Source organism: Python bivittatus, unplaced genomic scaffold, assembly GCF_059951505.1.
Source record: "Python bivittatus isolate LINGU-HERP-01145 unplaced genomic scaffold, Pbiv_v1 ctg000080_np1212, whole genome shotgun sequence".
Taxonomy (NCBI): Eukaryota; Metazoa; Chordata; class Lepidosauria; order Squamata; family Pythonidae; genus Python; species Python bivittatus.
In genome coordinates, this window is record NW_028277035.1 from 1,421,444 (window position 1) to 1,439,470 (window position 18,027).

Genomic DNA, 18,027 nt, shown 5'->3' on the forward strand with positions numbered 1-18,027 from the left:
CATATGTAAAGTAAATAGTTTATAGTGCAATTTTGATTCTTCATGGAACAAAGAACAGAGCTGCAATGCTAAAGAAAGCAAAAGTCAAGATAAATTCACAAGAAAAAAACACACATTAATATAAAATAAAAAGTTGGAGTATCACAAAAGTGTGCATACACACATACATGGGAGTGTTTGTGTATACAGGTGAAGACACAGATCAGCATTTACTAACAAGAACCTTTACTCTGCAGTGAGGTACAGATATGGTGCCATTGATCAGAACCTTACTTAGGCATCACCAAAGACATTCAAAGGAAAATACAGTTTTCATTCTGTCAATGGGGATGTAAGAGGAATTAAATAGCAGGTTTTGTGAATGAGGAGGAAATGAAATGATGAATGGCAAAGGGAGAAATGTCAAAGAGGAACAACAATGGCCTTCTTATTTATTCTTTCCCCAGTCTAAATCTCCAGAATTGTATCTAGTTAGTATCTATAATTTGCTCACTTTGTTGTATTAAAAAAACTGAAAATATCTATTCTTGAGCAGAAAAAACAAATTGCATTGGTATTAGTTTTACAGGGTTAGGTTGCACTTTCCTATGCCACAAGGTGACAGCATTGACTTAACTTCAGGTATGAAAAAGACAAGTATTTATAAAAAGAGAGAGAGAAGGGCTATGTCAAAACAGCCTCCCAATTTTTAGATTCTCTGGCTGGGGCTCAAATCAAAGCTGGCAAGAAGGAGATCACTACATAACATACTTGCCATCCTTTGTGGTGAGCAAGAACACACTAATACTACTAGGGTACTACTGGATCCTGCAAGACAAGGCTGAAAATTTACAAGCAAGAGTAGATATTTTTCTTACTTGAAATCAATTATAATTTAATTCATCAACTTAGAATACAAGCCACACTATGTGACATTCTAAACTCCATTCCGGCAGTTTGACTGCTCATTTCAATACATTAAGGAAAAAAAACCCCCAATATTCTCTAAATCCCTGAAAATAGCATGTGCCCAAGCTGTTTCCTCATCTCTCAAAATGTCCCACATTACAATATTTTTTCCAGAGACAATTCTTGCAATAAACACCAATTTTAAAATGTGAGAAATACCTAAGACACACATCCATATTTAAAAGGAGCTCCTACCAGGTTAGGGAAACAAACAAACAAAAGCAGAATTTGAGGGTTCGGTTACAATGCCAGGACAAAGGAATTAAGCACATTTTCATTGACAGGGGAGGGTGAACAAAACCAAAAGATTGCCCTGAAATAACATAAATAAGTGGACTGCTGGGTCAACAGTCACCTCCTAAATGAAACTCCTTCCCACCCCCTACTTGATGCAGTAAAGCAGTTGGGGGAGATGGGGAATGGGAACAGAGGACTGTGAAAGAAAGGGCTGACAGGTTACATTCTTTGGAAAAAACCCACAAAGCTACTTCCTGCAGTCGCGCTTCCTTCACTGATCCGCTTTCCTAATTCTTTACATTCAATGTCTTTTTACATAAAGGCTGAATCTGACTAGGGAGTAAAAAGATGGTTTCTCTAGCTCAGTGTTTCTCAACCTTGTCGACTTTAAGGTGTGTGGACTTCAACTCCCAGAATTCCCCAGCCAGCCAGCATAGGGAATTCTGGGAGTTGAAGTCCACACACCTTAAAGTCGACAAGGTTGAGAAACACTGAGGTAGCTAGTCAGATTCCAAATTGCACCAAAAGCATGGGGAAGATTTGAGCAGCTCTTGTTTGGTTTCCAGTGTGATTCCCAGGCAGCTAGAAATGGCTGTGATTGTCCTTTAGAACATGCAGGAGGCAGTGAAATGGAGAAGGAGCTGTGATGGAGAAGCGCACAGCAAGATCCTTGTTTCCAGTGTTTCTACTCAACCGGAGGCAAGTTCCATTCCTCAAATCCGCTGAATTTCAAACAGCTTTACATCCGTATCATACCAGATTGGAGGATCCACATTCCTAAAGAGAAGCAGATAGTCATTTCCTTTACATAACAAAAACTCCAGGGGCAGAACTAGGAAAATCACTACATTCCAGCACTTTTTATGTGTGCAAACAAACAAAATCAATAGACCCAGAGATATAGAGAATCAAGCTATTTAATATTCAGTCATTTCTAATGACGTTTTTTATGCTACTTCAACACTTCCAATTCATTTGTAATCTAGTTTTCTGAAAACCTTAGCACTAATGTACCCTTTAAAGTGTATTATGTCCATGAGAGTTACTCTGGAATAAGAATTATAAACATACAGGACAAATGTCCAACATTTGTCTTGTATCTTAATCCAACATTCTGTTCTCACAGAGGCCAACCTATTATCTACTTTGGAACAACTAACAACAAAGGACTGTTTAGAAACCTCTCCAGTCTGACAGATTTGAAGAAACTTAATTTCCTCGCTTCAAACGTGGGTCAGCCCTTTGAGGCAGGCCAGATCAGGAAACAGATACCACAAAGAATTACTGGAACTCTACTTTATTGCTGTAGGGTATAACAGAATCTTGAAAGCCTGACAGGTTTCCTCTGCCTCCTCTTACACTTCAGTGGGGTTATCTCAAGTTTCTTTCTCACCCTCTCTTTCTTCCTAGGGCTAAATAGATGTTTACCTAACAGTTCATACATTCCTTCTTCAAGTTACCTCCATACTCCTGTACAACATGTAATAATACTGTAAATATCATCCTCTCATTACCCCAATCTCTTTTAGGAGAGACTTGATTTTTAAATCAGAAGAGAGCAAAGATAACATACATGATTTTTCTAACTAAGAAATCACCTATGAAGGTATTCTAAAGTTCAATTTTGTTTTTCATTTTAATTTTAGGCGCTGATTTCAGCAAATGTTACAAAAGTAAACTAGAACAAAAATGAGATGGCAAAAGATCCTAAGATTCAGGTTCAAAGCTAAATGAAGTGAGTTAGGAACAAGTTACATATTAATTGAATAGCACAGTTCTGCACTTGAATATACTTCCTCTAACTAAATTCCAGTATAGATTGAGACTTTAGCCCAGAGGAGAGAGGACTTTACAAGCATTTAATTTATCTTTCAGTTTAAATGCAGCATTTAAAACCAGTATTTCATGGGCTAGTGAAAAACTGTTGCCCTTTTTCATTTTTAGTAACTAGCAATAACTTTAAAATCTCCTTTTATTTTTTTCAAGTGTTCAGATCCTAATTCATTTCAGCCCCAAATGCATATTACTTTCAGGTAGTGAGAAGAGTTTGGTCACTTTTTACAAAACGTCACAAAGTTTACTGAAAAGGAAATGTTACTCCATGTACAGAATCTGGACATGTCAGAATCACACAATTTCAAGAAAAAGTAATATATGTTGTGCATCAATGAGTCAGAAGCACAAAAGTAATGCAAATTACATTCAATGAATTTGTAATGTAAATTCTTCTGGCTGATACTGTGAGGGTAGCCTGTGATCCTAAACCACTGAATTAAAAGACCAAGCCAAACCTCAGGCTACTACTTCTAACTCAGTGAGTGTTCTCATCCAGCATGCTACTGACAAGTAAAAGAAAATTGGCTAGTATCCTGCTAGCTTACCTCAGATATATAACTCCCCACATGTAAGTGCGGAACCACATAGCAGTACCAGAATTAGCCTGGTATTTGCGGATCAGGATGGGATGAGGGACAGGAAGGAGCCCCACCAATGTGCCATGTTGCAAGAATTTCAGAATCTCAGATTCATCTGTAAGGCCCCTGCAGACAATGGGAACACATTTATTCATATATTACATTCTCTCTGATGCAAGTTACAGATAATTGGACATGCAGGTCTGTATTTTATAAACATAGATTAGATCTTCCCAGAACGAATAAAAAAGGGCAATTATGAAAAAGCACAAATATTCTCTAGCATTCTCAGGAAATCTTACCAAATGTCACCAATAAGTATTCCCTCATTCTTTCTCCCAAGGACACAAGAGCATTAGTTTGATTTAACAACAGACTGTGGGTCGAATTCTATATTACACTGGGGATATCAAGCTACATTTATTTATGTAAAAGTCATCACAGGCATAGGAAGTTCCAACCAATTAACTGCAGCAAGGCTCCAATTCAGTCAGGATACAAATTAAAAAATGAGTCGAAGTAACTTTTGAACTGATCTAAAAAAACAAACATTGCAGTGGTTCCAACTTCTGCCTATCTGCAAAGGAATAAAAGAACTTCCCCTCCCCTCCCCTCCCCAACACACACAAACACACCACACACACACACACAAAACACCCATATACAGACTCCAAGTCTTCTGGAAATGTTACATCTGTTCTTTGTTTCCATGAACAATTTTGTTTTTCAGGGTGTTTACTGGTAGTCAGGACAAAGTAAGCTATTCCCATTTATTGCTAAGGTAACAGAGATGTGTCCATTAGAAAATCAATTAAATATATAGTTTTAAATACCAAGGGGTCCATATAACCTTTGTTTATTAAGTCATCATTTGTTTTGGTGATATGATATGATATGATATGATCTCTATGAATAAGGAATATTGCACTATGATATTATTTACTATGTGAAACAAGTCTCACCATGAGATGTTTTCATCAATGTATTTTATCAATAAGTACGTTTTAAACTGATCTGGTTTAAAACGTTATTTTAATCATCACCATGTTGCAGTCTGTTCCTGCTGATAGGCAAACGTAGCCCTGATCAGGGCTTTTAGGTTTGGGGAGCTTACTCACAAAAATGTGCATTTCTTAAATAATCCCATTAACCCATTTGTAGAGGGGACAGAGAAAACCTCTCAAGATTAGGGTTTGGGCTTTGTCCTTCACGTTCAAAATGACACTAGAAAAAATGAGCTCCACTAGGAAAACTTCACATTGAAGATCTATGAGCTTCTGCTTTTAAAACACAAGATAAATGAATGGAGTGAAATGTCCTTACTGTTTGGTGAGCTGTGAGGAAGCGCACAAACACTGGGTTAATCACTCTGCCACCCACCCAAGTAGGCAGAAATCAAGTAAATGAGGCCGGTATAAGATTTTCTCAGACGTCTTCCTCCTCCCAATTATTACTATAAGAATGCCAGAGTTAAAACAAACTTAAGTGATAAGCTCTTGGCGGAACAGACCACCCTGACAGCTAACTTAAGAAAAGGAGAAATATCTTCCTCCTCATCCACTGCAGCTCAATATTCATTCAAGATGAGGGTGGGGTTGAATGCCTCTTTTCACGCCAAATAAGGACCTTCACACTGAGTATTCAGTGCCTTTCCAAATTTTTGGGAGGAGGCATACACACATTGGGAAGAACACCTACTAATTTGACTGTAAGTGCTGGCTACATTCAAAACATTATTTATACATTTTAATGCTGATGTGCCTGAGAAGGCCAATCAGAATCGTAAGATACTATTTCAGAGAGATCGCTTCAATCTACTGGGAAGGTAAAGAAATGATCTCCAATATGTATTAGCTACAAATACATGCATATATACACACACGTATACATCATGCTACTCTCTTTCTGGGTGAGCAATACTGCTATAGTGGATAAGGAGAAATCCCATCCCAAAAGGGTCAGACATGAAACAGTCAAAAGAAAGCTTTTGTTCTGTGTATACATTCTCGACTGGAGCAGCTGGCTGAGTGACACCTCTCTGAATGAGCTGTTCATTTACCTTTTCTCCATGTTCTATTGTCTTTCACGCCTGTTAATTCCCTAACCTCGTTACATATAATAGAAGACTTGATTTTTTTTATTGACTAAGCCCACTCATTTTGAAAAGATTCTCAATTTATTACACTCTTCCTATTAGGCTGTTACTGAGAAAAGTCAAAGGAGAATTGCCATTGCACACTTTTCATTCATTTGTTGGAAGATTTAGCTATCTTCTAATATTTTTTTCATACAGGACATTTCCTTTCCCTTCCTGCAGTTGTTCTGCTTTCAGTCTAGGTTTTTTCTTTCATTTTCCTATATATCTATTTTCCCCCAAGTCCACTTTTGACACTACCAAAAACTAGATTGTTCCACATTCAGAACTACTCATTACCCTCTAATTCCCTCTTTTATCACATAATATCAAATCGTTCATGCTTTTAGATGTATATTCATTCTTTTACCATATGTACATATGAATAGATTTATACATAAACCATATATTAAAAGCAGACCTTTTTCTAAACAGATACTCACCAGACACTGTCATCATTCACTCTTGGATCTCTGAATGACACAATCACTTTTTCTATACTCTCTTGTCACTTTCCCACTCATCCATTCACGGCACCTAACATATTTTTTTTGGATTATATTCATTCAGAATATTGCATAATTTTCATTTATGGTTTTTCTATTACCACCATTCACTTGTTTGTAATATACAACTGCCACCAACCTATGGATTTCAACTTTCATAGTCACCCATAACCTAGATGACACCAATTCATATGTATACACATACATACATATATATAAGCCCTTTATTTCAAAATTAACCTTATACCTTCATTCTCTGCATGTACCGATTAATTCCGCTCCCCAAGATGAGACCCTCTTCTTCAGATGTCACCTCCTTCCTTTTTCTTTTAGCTTCACAGACACACAATACAGTGGAACCTCGAGTTATGAATTTAATCCGTTCCGTGACTCTGGTTGCAACTCGAATTGGTCGCAACACGAGGCAAATTTTCCCATAAGGTTCAATGTAATTACCGTTAATCCGTTCCGGCGTCCGCGGACCACGTGTCAGGGGCGGAAAAACGGCCACAGACCACACGGCAGGGTGGAAAAACGGCCGCGGACCACACGGCAGGGGCAGAAAAACGGCCGCGGACCACGCAGCAGGGGCGGAAAAACGGCCGTGGACCACGCAGCAGGGCGGAAAAACGGCCACAGACCATGTGGCAGGGCAGAAAAACGGCCGCGGATCACGCGGAACGGGCAGAAAAATGGCCGCGGACCACGTGGAACGGGTGGAAAATGGCCGCGGACCACGTGGAACGGGCGGAAAATGGCCGCGGACCACGTGTCACGGGAGGGAAAATGGCCGCGGATCCGGTTTGTAACTCGAGGTGGTTCGCAACACGAGGTAAATTTTTGGGGACGGAGCTGGTCGTATCTCGAAAAATTCGTAAGGAGGGGTGTTCGTAACTAGAGGTACCACTGTATATCTATATTCTTTCTTTCATATCATTCATTAATGTCATGAACTTTACCATTCATTCCTCTTACATTCAATGTTGCAATTTTTAATATGCTATAGATACTAACTTCTGTCACCCATCATAACTTTGGTCAATCAAGCTTTTATATAATACTTTTTAAGAAGAGAAAAAGTATAAATTAGATTACCAGCCTTAATCATTCCCATGTGACATGCAGCATTCTCAGCTAATAGTAAGGACAATACTGGTTAGTTTTAACACATTTTGGGCAAGCTCAACCAAAATTAAATTCTATTAAAGCATGCTCATGGTATTCTAGGACCATTAATCTAGAGATTAACATGCAAGCCAACATGCTGTTGTCTGCAGTCTACCAACTAGGAGGTATGCGCACACTCGGGATCATTTGCTATACTATTTTTTGTAATGTGTATAGGTATGTATATGTGTGTATATATAGAGATGCTTTTTATTTATCAAGGGGCAGCTAAATGTATTGTTAAATGAGAAGTACCACATACCATATTTTTTTGAAGATTGAGAATAAGAGTTTACACAATGCCAGATGATTTTATTTTTGGTTTGGAGAACTGAGGTAATCAGTCCTTAGATACGTTAAACTCAGGGGAAGGGGGAGGTAAGGTTGATTTATCAAAGAAAAGGAAAGGGGAAAGAGTAAGAGAGCAAAAACTGTATTCATATTATTGTTTCTTTTGATGGATAACTGGTATTTTAACATTAGATGTAGTTTGAAACTAAAACCTTAGTCAGCAAGGCATTAAAACCGTTACCTTACATATGAAGAGACTAGAAAATGTAGAGAAATATAAACATATAGTATGATCCAATTTATAAAAAATAGGAAATCTGCAGTAATTGTGTTACATAAAGGACAATCTATTTATTACTTAAACATTCTTGATTTCAGAAACATTTATGACTAAACGTCAAATGAGTTGCCATCATATTATGTAATTCATTACTGTAAAATTATAGAGACTCTCAAAGATAAAAAGATAACTATGTTTACAAAACTATATTCAATGGGATCAAGGTTATGATAGTATACTTTATGTCCCAAATACATCACTTTTTTTTAAAACTGGTCATAAAAAATTGACTTCTTTGCAGAAGGTGAAATAAATTTAGGCAGAGATTTGAATTCAACTTTTGTCCTCAACTAGAGCAGGTCAGTTAAACATTGAGAAATGTGAAAACTCTAAATGGAAGTTTATGATTATATTGATATACTGTAAATTGGTGGATGTATGGAGAGAAGGATGTAATCATAGCTGTACATATTATTTGCACATTTACCAGTTGCACAGTACTGATTTTATCTTAGTATCAGCAAGACAGAATGATTGTTGTAAATATAGCTCAAATTAAAATAACATAAAAGCCATCCAATGGGTTCCAATGGGAATCAACTTTGCACAATTCTGCTCAACTACTGTCTAACCCAAGTGATTAGGGCTGCATCGTGCAATATAATCCAGGATTCTTTTGATCTTGTAGAATCTAAGAAATGGACAATGTCCTCTCTAGTATGAGTTCCACCACCTGGACCCAACCAGGAAAGGTATGGATGGGGACATATACTCCTTTGAGGGAAAGTGACAAATATCAAGCTCTGAAGGAGGCAGTGATATGCCATCTCTTGAAGAAACTTTCTCTTGATCTAGCCATATTAGGAACTTCTGCTGAGTCTTCAATCTTCCCTTTTTGGAGAAGATTCTTTTGGAGAAGTGGTGGAGAATCAGTTGCAGAGGATCCTAGATTATCTATGGATTATCTGACTCTCTTTTATTCAGGATTCAGGGATGGATATAGAATGGAAATAGTGGACGACTCTCATTAGGACCTGAATGGGAGGAGTTCTGGTCTTTTTATACCTCTCACCAATATTCAGTACTATGAACCACGATATCATTCTGGATCACCTGCAAGGACCTGAGGCACCCTCTAATGTGATTCCACTCCTGAGTGGATAGTGCTAGTCAATGGTCATAGGGGAGAAATAGTTGAGGATGTGGTTGTTCCAATAGGGCTCAGGGCTTTTCCCCATGCTATTTAACATGTATATAAAGCCATTGGGTAAGGTCATCCATTGGTCTGGGATGAGGTACCATCAATATGCTGATGATATTCAGCTGTTTGTTGCCTTCCAGGCTGGGGCAGCAATGCCATGGAGGTCCTAATTTAATGTCTGGATGTTTTTAAGAGCAAAATGGGTTCAAATTAGCCGCTAGCAAGATAGATGTACTATTCATTCATATACCTTTGGGCTGTCCAGAAACAATTATTTCAGTGATGGCTTTAAATGGGGTTGAAATCCCCATGAAGGAGCAGGTCCATGACTTGGAGATTCTCCTTGACTTGTGACTCCTGCTAAAACAGAAGGTGGAGGCCTCATTGCCAAGCTTAGGATGGAGCACCAGTTCCACTGGATAAGGAAGCCCTGACAAGAGACTCATTCACTCATTACTACGTGCCTCAGCTGCTGCAATGTGCTCTCCATGAGACTGCCTTTGAAAGTAAGTTTCAGCTGGTACTGAATGCAGTAGCCTATACTGCAGAATGCTGATAGATGACACTCAATGCTGCAGTATAATGCCAATTCTTGGGCCACTACATTGGTTACCGGTAGCCTTAAAGGCCCAATTTAAAGTGCTAGTTATTATCTATAAAATCCTTTGCAGTGTAACTCTAGGTTGTACCAGAGATCATGTTCTCCAAAATGCTTTTGCCCACCCTGTCAGATCATCTACAGAGGGCCTGCTCCAAATTCCACACTATCCAAAAGTGAGGAAATTGTGAGTTAAAAGCTATGTTAATCCATGCTTTTGAAGACCCTACCCCCAGATATATGCCTGGCCCTACTTCCCCCCAAAAAAGATTTATATGCACTGGAATATGATTTTAAAATAGTAAGAGTAACTAAATGAAAATACTGAGAACCAGGGTAATGTAGAGGTTAAGGTGCTGGACTAAGAGCAGGGAGACCCAAGTTCTAGTCCTTCCTTAGGCCCAGAAGCTGGCTGGATGATTTCAAGCCAGTCACTCTTTCTCAGGCCTAGACTGGAAAGAATCACCAACCCATGCTGGACAAGCATGGTAGATTATGGCCCACGATCTTCAACGAAAAGGCCTTTATCTTACAGTGGATCAATTCAGGCTGAGGAGCAGGATCAGGAAGAAAGATTCTACATTGTTCATTTTCTTTTTTCATTCTTTGCCTAGTACTATTATTGTTGGTGTTTGTCACTGTATGTTTTATTTCAAATAATGTTAATGAATAAAAAAGAAGTATAGAGGCCTCCTATGTAAAGTCTTTGACTTGACTCCATTAGTCATCAATGCTACCTTGAAGTACCTTGAGATTGCACTGCCAGAATTTGGCAGCAAAATGGCTAATTTTTCACTTAGTGACAGTAGCCAAACACTTGGTTGCTATCGGCTTGAGAGACTGGAAAATACTCTAGCACTTAGAACCATTTGAGAAAGGCTAAAATTGTTATCTGGAAGGCATGCTGTCTAATGGTCAGAAACAGTTATTTATCAAGTACCTTTAATCAAGAGTTGAACAGGGCAAGGGGCCAAGATCACAAGTAGGTGCTGCCATCCAGTGATCAGAAATAACAATGAACCAAATATCCTGTCCTAAAGTAGGGTGTAATTTCACTGGGAATGTGAAGGAGCCAAGAATAAAGATTCTAGATGGTGCCTGCAGCGATGTGCTCCCACTGATGAACCTCCAAAGAGGAATCCTAAGTTCAGAATGAATGGAAAAATTGATGTAAAGAAAGATGCGGAAGTCGCTTGGGGCACAATGAAACAATTATGTTACACAGTCCCACAAAAATATATGAAGTTACGCTAATGGGAAACATGAAAAATAAAACTTGGTATAAAAATGAAGTGAAAGGCTGTGATGAGGGGAGAAATTTCAAGATAGCAACGGCAGCTGAGAAAGTAATGGATAGTACATTGTCTATGGTGAGGAATGAATATTTGTCAGAAAAGAAAAGTAAAAATGACTCCTTATAAGAGCACGTTTCTGTCCACTTTGGGAAAGTGAAACCCTGGCATGTCAAGAGAAACATAAAGATAAATTGAATGCAAGGAATAGAGTATTTAAAATCTGTGGGGTAAAACAGGAAGAGATGGGATCAGGTTTGGATCCTGAAGGAGGATAAATTTAATACAAAAGTTAGTGACTGCAGAAACAATTACGTTTAGTAACCAGTAAGGAAATGTATCTCACCATACAATTTTCTCCCCAAACAGCTTTATCTACAAGAGCTGTGGGACTTACTTGTCAATGCAAATCTTCTCTACCTGGGGAACCAGGACCTGCAACAGCCTCATGATTGTCTGCAGGGGCAATTTTGACTTCCAAGATACCACCTGCAAAGGAAAAGGATCACAGTTAAGAGCCATGAGTTTGAACAACTCAGCAAACCAGTATCTGACAGAAACACATTCATTCAGATGACAAAAAGCATCCCAATCTCAGTCATTGTGCACATAAAGTAATTACAACTTACTAACAATCCCAGAAGTGGTTCTGCAAGAAGACTTAACATTTCAGGCACATACCACCAGTCTGAGTCTAAGGCCGCTTCCCTATCTCCGGCCTTGCCTTTTCCTTTTACCTTCTATAGCACTTTTGGGCACATGAATGTGTGTTCTCATGGCTGCTACCTGGGCTTTGGAAGATGGAAGAAGAGGGACGAAGATTGACCCTCTAGCTGGCCATCAAGAGAGCATCAGTGCTTTTCTTTCAGATGAGGGAAAACAACAACTATGCAGGTGTAGCAGCAAAGCCACTCTTCCAATTATTCCTAACAGTGTTGGGGGAGGAAAGGGCCTTAGAGAATGAAATGGATTATTTCCTGTTCCAGGAGATGTTCCATTAATGGTTTCCCCTGCCATAGGGTGCCTAGCTCATTAATACACCCAGGCTTTTTATGAGTGCTTATATTCATTTTTTTATATGAAACGACTACCTTTGAACATACTATACAAACTTCGAACCCTGAAGCTTTCTGAAAAAAAGTAGCTATAGAAAATGATTGTTTGAGAAGCAGAGCAACCTGTTTATTATTTATTATGCAGGGAAAGGAAAGTTATAGATGATAACAGGAAGTATTATTCCATGACTTAAATTATTACATAACGATCCTGCTTTTCAAGAAGACAGAATCATCTGGACTTTTAACAACCAGAGTTTCAGCATTCCTCCTCCTTCCACTCTAATCAGTTCAATAGCAGCATGGCCTGATTTCTGGTCAGGTAAAATTCAACCCACAAATAAAGTGAAATACTTTTGAGCAGATACAAGTTGCCAGCTTCTCTTACCCATTCAGGAGTTGGATTCCACTGCCCAGCTGAGGATGTGCTGGACAGACGTTGCCGATCCCGCTTGGGTTGCGATGACTCCTAAGGACAGAACCCAAATACAATTGTTTATCCTTGTGCTACAATTTCTCTCTGTTGTATACTGCTACAAACAAAATCAAATATTGTTTAGTAAGGATCTCTTTTCCAGCTTCCCAGTCTAGGACTGAAAGAGAGGGGCTGGGCCAAAGTCACCCAGCTGGCTTCTGAGCCAAAGGAAAACTCCTCATTTCTAGTCCAGCCCCTTAATCACCACACCATGCTGGATCTCATTCATATGTATGTATCTGTATGTGTGTGTCTCACACACACACACATACAAACACAGAGGTAATCCTCAGGTTATGATGGCAATTGGGACCAGAATTGCCATTGCTGAGCATTGCTTCATAAAGCACAATGTCATGAGACAGCGTCACTTAGCGACAGCAGTTTCAGCAGTCCTGGTTGCCATTGTCAAGCAAGTATCATGCAGGTCATTAAGCAAGGACCTCATGTGACCACAACTTCCAACTTCCTGCTGCCTATCCCAATGACTTTGCTTGTAGAAAGCTGGTAGGGAATGTTGGAAATCACCATAACATGACTGCAGCTTGCTGTGACGTTGTAATCATGAGCCGGGTGCCAACTGCCCAGATCGCAATCACCTGACTGCAGGGATGCTGCAATGGCCAGAACTCCAAGGACCGATCGTAAGTCCCCCTCATTCAGCACCGTAGCAAGTTTGAACAGTCATTGAACAAGTGGTCTTACCCAAAGAGCACCTACACACACACACACACACACACACACACACACAGATATGTACACACACATACAAACAGACATATTATTTTTATTACAGGTAGCCCTCGATTTACAACCAGTTGGGACCGGAACTTCCATCGCTAAGCAATGCAGTTAAGTGAGTCACACCCGATTTTATGACCTTTTTGATGCAGTTGATAAGCCAGTCATGTGATCATTAAGTGAATCCAGCTTCCCCCATTGAATTTGCTTGTTGGAAGCCCCCAGGAAGGTCACAAATGGTGATCATGTGACCCCAGGACACTGCAACTGTCATAAATACATGCCAGTTGCCAAACACCTGAATTTTGATCATGTGACCGTGGGGACGCTGTGACAGTTATAAGTCACTTTTGCCAGCACCTTTATAACTTCAGTCACTAAACAAATGGCCATAAGTCAAGGACTGCCTGTACTCATATTCTTATTCTCATTAATTAATTACCGGGAAGAGAGTGCTAGAAATTTTCTTAATTGTGTTAGCAGTTCTAAATTAAGGTGGGGAAATCTATGTTTTAATATCTTTTATATATTTATTTACTGCCATATTATTAGGAATCTGTAAGCTCAAAACATTTTCTGTGTAATCCTTGCTCCTTTGTAATGGTTCAAAATATATACTATTATATACTAGTACATATACACATACTATGTAATACAGTACACAGCGGCAGAGTGTAAGATGCAGGCAGAATAGCATACATTGAAAGGCACAACCAAGTAGCTGGCATTGTGTACAGGAACATCTGCATAGTGTATGGGCTAGACCCTCCCAAGTCCAGATGGGAGATTCCACAGAAGGTTGTGAAGAATAACAGGGCTAAAATTCTGTGGGACTTCCAGATCCAGACAAACAGGCAGGTACTGGCCAGTCAACCAGGCATCGTGATAATAGACAAGGACCAGAAGGCAGCGGTGGTGATAGATGTAGCAGTGCCAAGTGACAGCAACATCAGGAAGAAGGTGTATGAGAAGCTGGAGAAGTACCAGGGTCTCAAGTAGGATCTACAGTGGATGTAGAAAGTAAAGGCCAAAATGGTCCCAGTGGTGGTAGGAGCACTCGGGGCTGTGACTCCTAAGCTGGCTCCAACAGATCCCAGGAACTACATCAGAGTCTCTGTCCAGAAGAGTGCAGTGCTAGGAACAGCTAAGATACTGTACAAAACCCTCAAACTCCCAGGCCTATGGTAGAGGACCCAAGTTTGAGGAAGACACATACCACGTGTAGTGGCGAGAGGTATACATGTGTGTACGTACACACCTATCCGTCCAATAACAGCACTTCAGCAGGACAAAGCTACTGGCATATTACCCACAGACAAGTGCTTCGAGATGAATAGGATCAGAATCCTTTAGAGATATCATTTATCTTCAGAACTGATCTCTAAAACAACTGGGAAGTAAGCAAGACACAGGATGTCCTGAGTTGTTAGCTTTTCTGTCTCTGGGATTTATTTATTGTCGCATAAAACAATAATCCAAACCTGTATTATTTATACTTACTCTAACTTTATGGTCATAGACCCAGAGATTGGTATCACTTCCAATAAATTTTCTTTAAAATAAATTCATCAAAATACTTGTACTGTCCTGTTCCCAAAGCATGAGAACCTATTCCATAGGTTAAGAGTTTATTGCAGGGTAATTCTAACGAACAATGAGTCAAGTAGACCTACTTCCTAGATTGTTCCTACTGATAGGAGGGAATGAACTGAGTTAACCACTGTGTCTGAAACTTCCTCAGTTTCCTGTAAGAACATGCAGACTTCAAACTGAAACAGATAAAATATGCCCCAACATTCATATTAAATGATTTTATTTTCTGCACTTAGATTTTCTCCAATTTTACAGGATTTATTGCCAAGGATAATGAAAGCCTTGACATGAAGCACCAAACATTATACTAAGATGCTATTCTGATTTTTTTTTTTTTTTCCAGCCAACAGCTACCCAAGAGCAGTTTGCAAACTTACCACATTCCAAGTTTCAGTATCACTGACTGTGCCTGGTGGGCTTTCTTCTGCCGGAGACTGAGAAGACTCTGGCTCTAGGGAGCGCATGGTCCCATCCTCTGACACCTGAGATTTCTCTGTCAGTTTGTCAATGCCTGGATTTTGAGAGGCAGCATTAGGAAAAAAACTGGAGGGTTTGGCAACATATAACTTTTTTCTAGTCAAGAGCAGGACACAATTCTACCTACAGCAAACTTCCCCAGCACTGGACTCCAGGAAACAAGAAAATATTAATCCAAGTAGCTAACAAAGCAACCCATGTCAGATGAATATGGCTTAATCCCTTTAACCTGTAAAAATAATTTGTGGTCAACATTTTTCAAACGTGATTTAATATATTTTTCCGTATGGGAAAGCAACAATTTTCACTGCCTAATAATCTTGTTTCCTGAATAAATCAAGCAGTATCAGGCTGACTTTGCATCACCCCAGCTTTTAACCACTTAAAACAAAGATGCTCAGCTTGTGGGCTTTTCTGCCTTCCTTTCTCAGCAATACTGTCAAGGCCATGATGATCTTGGAATATAGACATTTCCTAGGAGGATGTAGCTATTCTCCCTGATACAACCATGCCAACCCCCAGGTTTAGCTATGACATGAAGGCAATCACATGAGACAATCGTCTTTGCCATACCATCATCTCTGACTTCCAGATCATCCCCAGCCCATTTGAACGTCACTGTGCATTGTCCCCACTTTGTCTGCACAAAGGTATGAAATGCATGTAGGACCTCTCCAAGGACTGGGCTATGAAACCCAAATCAGAAGGCAAGGCGGATCTGGTAACACTATCTTGCAAACAAAACACCCACAAATACAGGAGCCACACAGTCAAAGTCCCATTATATCCAGCTCTGAGATACTGTAAAGGGGAACTAAAGTATTTCTCGAGGGATGATCTACAACCCATTTTTTTACTTAACAACTTGACAGAGCTACTTTGTAGTCAGTGTTGTACAATGACTGGAGGACATGTACAAGAGCAGATGTGGGGTATAAACTTCACATACTAGGATTTGATAACTGGAGAGACAATGGACAAAAATCTAGCATGAATTGTACCAAACAATTAAAAATTTACTACATTGTGTAAGTCAATTGAAGTTTTACTCCATGGTGGCAAGGACAAAAAAACAAAAACAACTCTAGTTCCTTACTACCTTACTACTAGCAGCTAAACAGACAGACAAACAATGCATTTCCATTCTTTGTTAGAATACTGAAGCAGTCAGTAACTCACAGTGAATAATTTGCTTTCATTTAATCAAAAAATATTGCTTGGATCCAGCTTGGACTCTAATACTATGACAGTAGGGTGAAGTATAATTATTTAAGCAATAGTATGCTTTGCATTTGTGCAATGATCCCTAAAACTATTTAGATTTATTAGCTATCTAAACATATAGATGAGCCTTGCCACAACAGAACCTGTTCTATTTCAGAAGCATCTGCAAGGCACAGTCATCTGTTACTATCTACAACGATGAAAAAATAAGCGTGTCAGTACGCCACGTTGCAAACCTTGGCTTTTCATATTTGCATCCTGACATCAGTTGCAATTACGTAACTCACAGGGTTTGCGTTGTGATGTCACGATGCACATTTTGTCACTTGCCCCTGCCTCCATGGATACCTATGCCTCAAGGTATTTTAAAGTCACACACATTTTCTCCATGTTGTCCTAACCAATGGCATCTTTCAAATGCTTGTTATCATAGCACCAACATCTTTCTGAGCCAGAAATATAGGAAAAAGCCAGCTGTGTTGGACAATGGGAGAAGGACTAACTCTGGGTACTAAAAATTTTCATGGCGAGAGCCCACGGCATGGCCAACCTGTCCATATTTCCACTTTCTTCTGTGAGCTGGAAGGAGAGGGGCACAGCAGCTGGTGTACATGTTCCAGCAGCACCTTAAGGGTGAATGGGTGGGGGGGAGGAAGGTTGTTGGAGGGTGCTCAGAAATTGGACTTGCTATTGCCATTCCATAGATGCTTGGTGACATAGCATCTACGAGCAGTAGACATAGACATCTGCTATCGCCCCCTATGTGTCCAGGAAATAGATCAGCAAAAATGCTGGAGAAGGAACAAAGAAAGAAGATAGCTGGAGAGAAGATGAGAAAGTAATCACGAATGCTTCTGGGCAGTCAGGAAAAGATAAGAACACACAAAAAGTGTAAGCTGTGAAATTGTCGAACGTAACAGATGCTATGTGCAAAGTCTGTTGGAATAAGCAACGGATTTCTGGACATCAGCTGATTTCTTGACCCAACAAATGGACAAACAAGGGAGCTAGTCACAGGCAAGAGGGCCACATAGGCACACCTTGTTTATTATATGCATAAAGAGGGGAGTTTCTTCAGGAAGATTCTAGAAGGCGCCAGAGGACCATAAAAGCCCCTACCCTACAGAGAACTGCAGAGAAGAGTCCATCTGCAGTCATGGGACAAGCTTATCTTCTCCATCCCTTTGCACAGGCATACTACTCAAAAGTATAACAATGTAAGAATTGATAACCAGTATATAGTTAAAAGAAGTTCATTATCTGCTACACTTATTAATATTTTAATAAATGGTGCTGTAGTAAATTTGGTGTTAATCTTCTATTTGGTTATCTATTTATTTGTTTGATTTATATAGCTACCCATCTTACACAAGTGACTCTGGGTAGCTTAAAAG

General features: G+C 39.5%; 1 protein-coding gene across 1 annotated transcript in view; it reads right to left on the reverse strand.

Annotated features, from left to right (window-relative positions):
- Positions 1-1,599: 1,599 nt before the first annotated feature.
- HID1 (HID1 domain containing) overlaps positions 1,600-18,027 on the reverse strand; it is a 52,382-nt gene continuing 35,954 nt past the window's right edge. The window contains exons 15-19 of the mRNA XM_007428028.3: positions 15,310-15,443; positions 12,512-12,592; positions 11,466-11,557; positions 3,567-3,725; positions 1,600-1,962 (exon numbers count right to left, since the gene is read on the reverse strand). Of these exons, the coding sequence (XP_007428090.1) occupies positions 1,899-1,962; positions 3,567-3,725; positions 11,466-11,557; positions 12,512-12,592; positions 15,310-15,443 (530 nt within the window). The 3' untranslated portion in view covers positions 1,600-1,898. The remainder of the gene's footprint in view (positions 1,963-3,566; positions 3,726-11,465; positions 11,558-12,511; positions 12,593-15,309; positions 15,444-18,027) is intronic.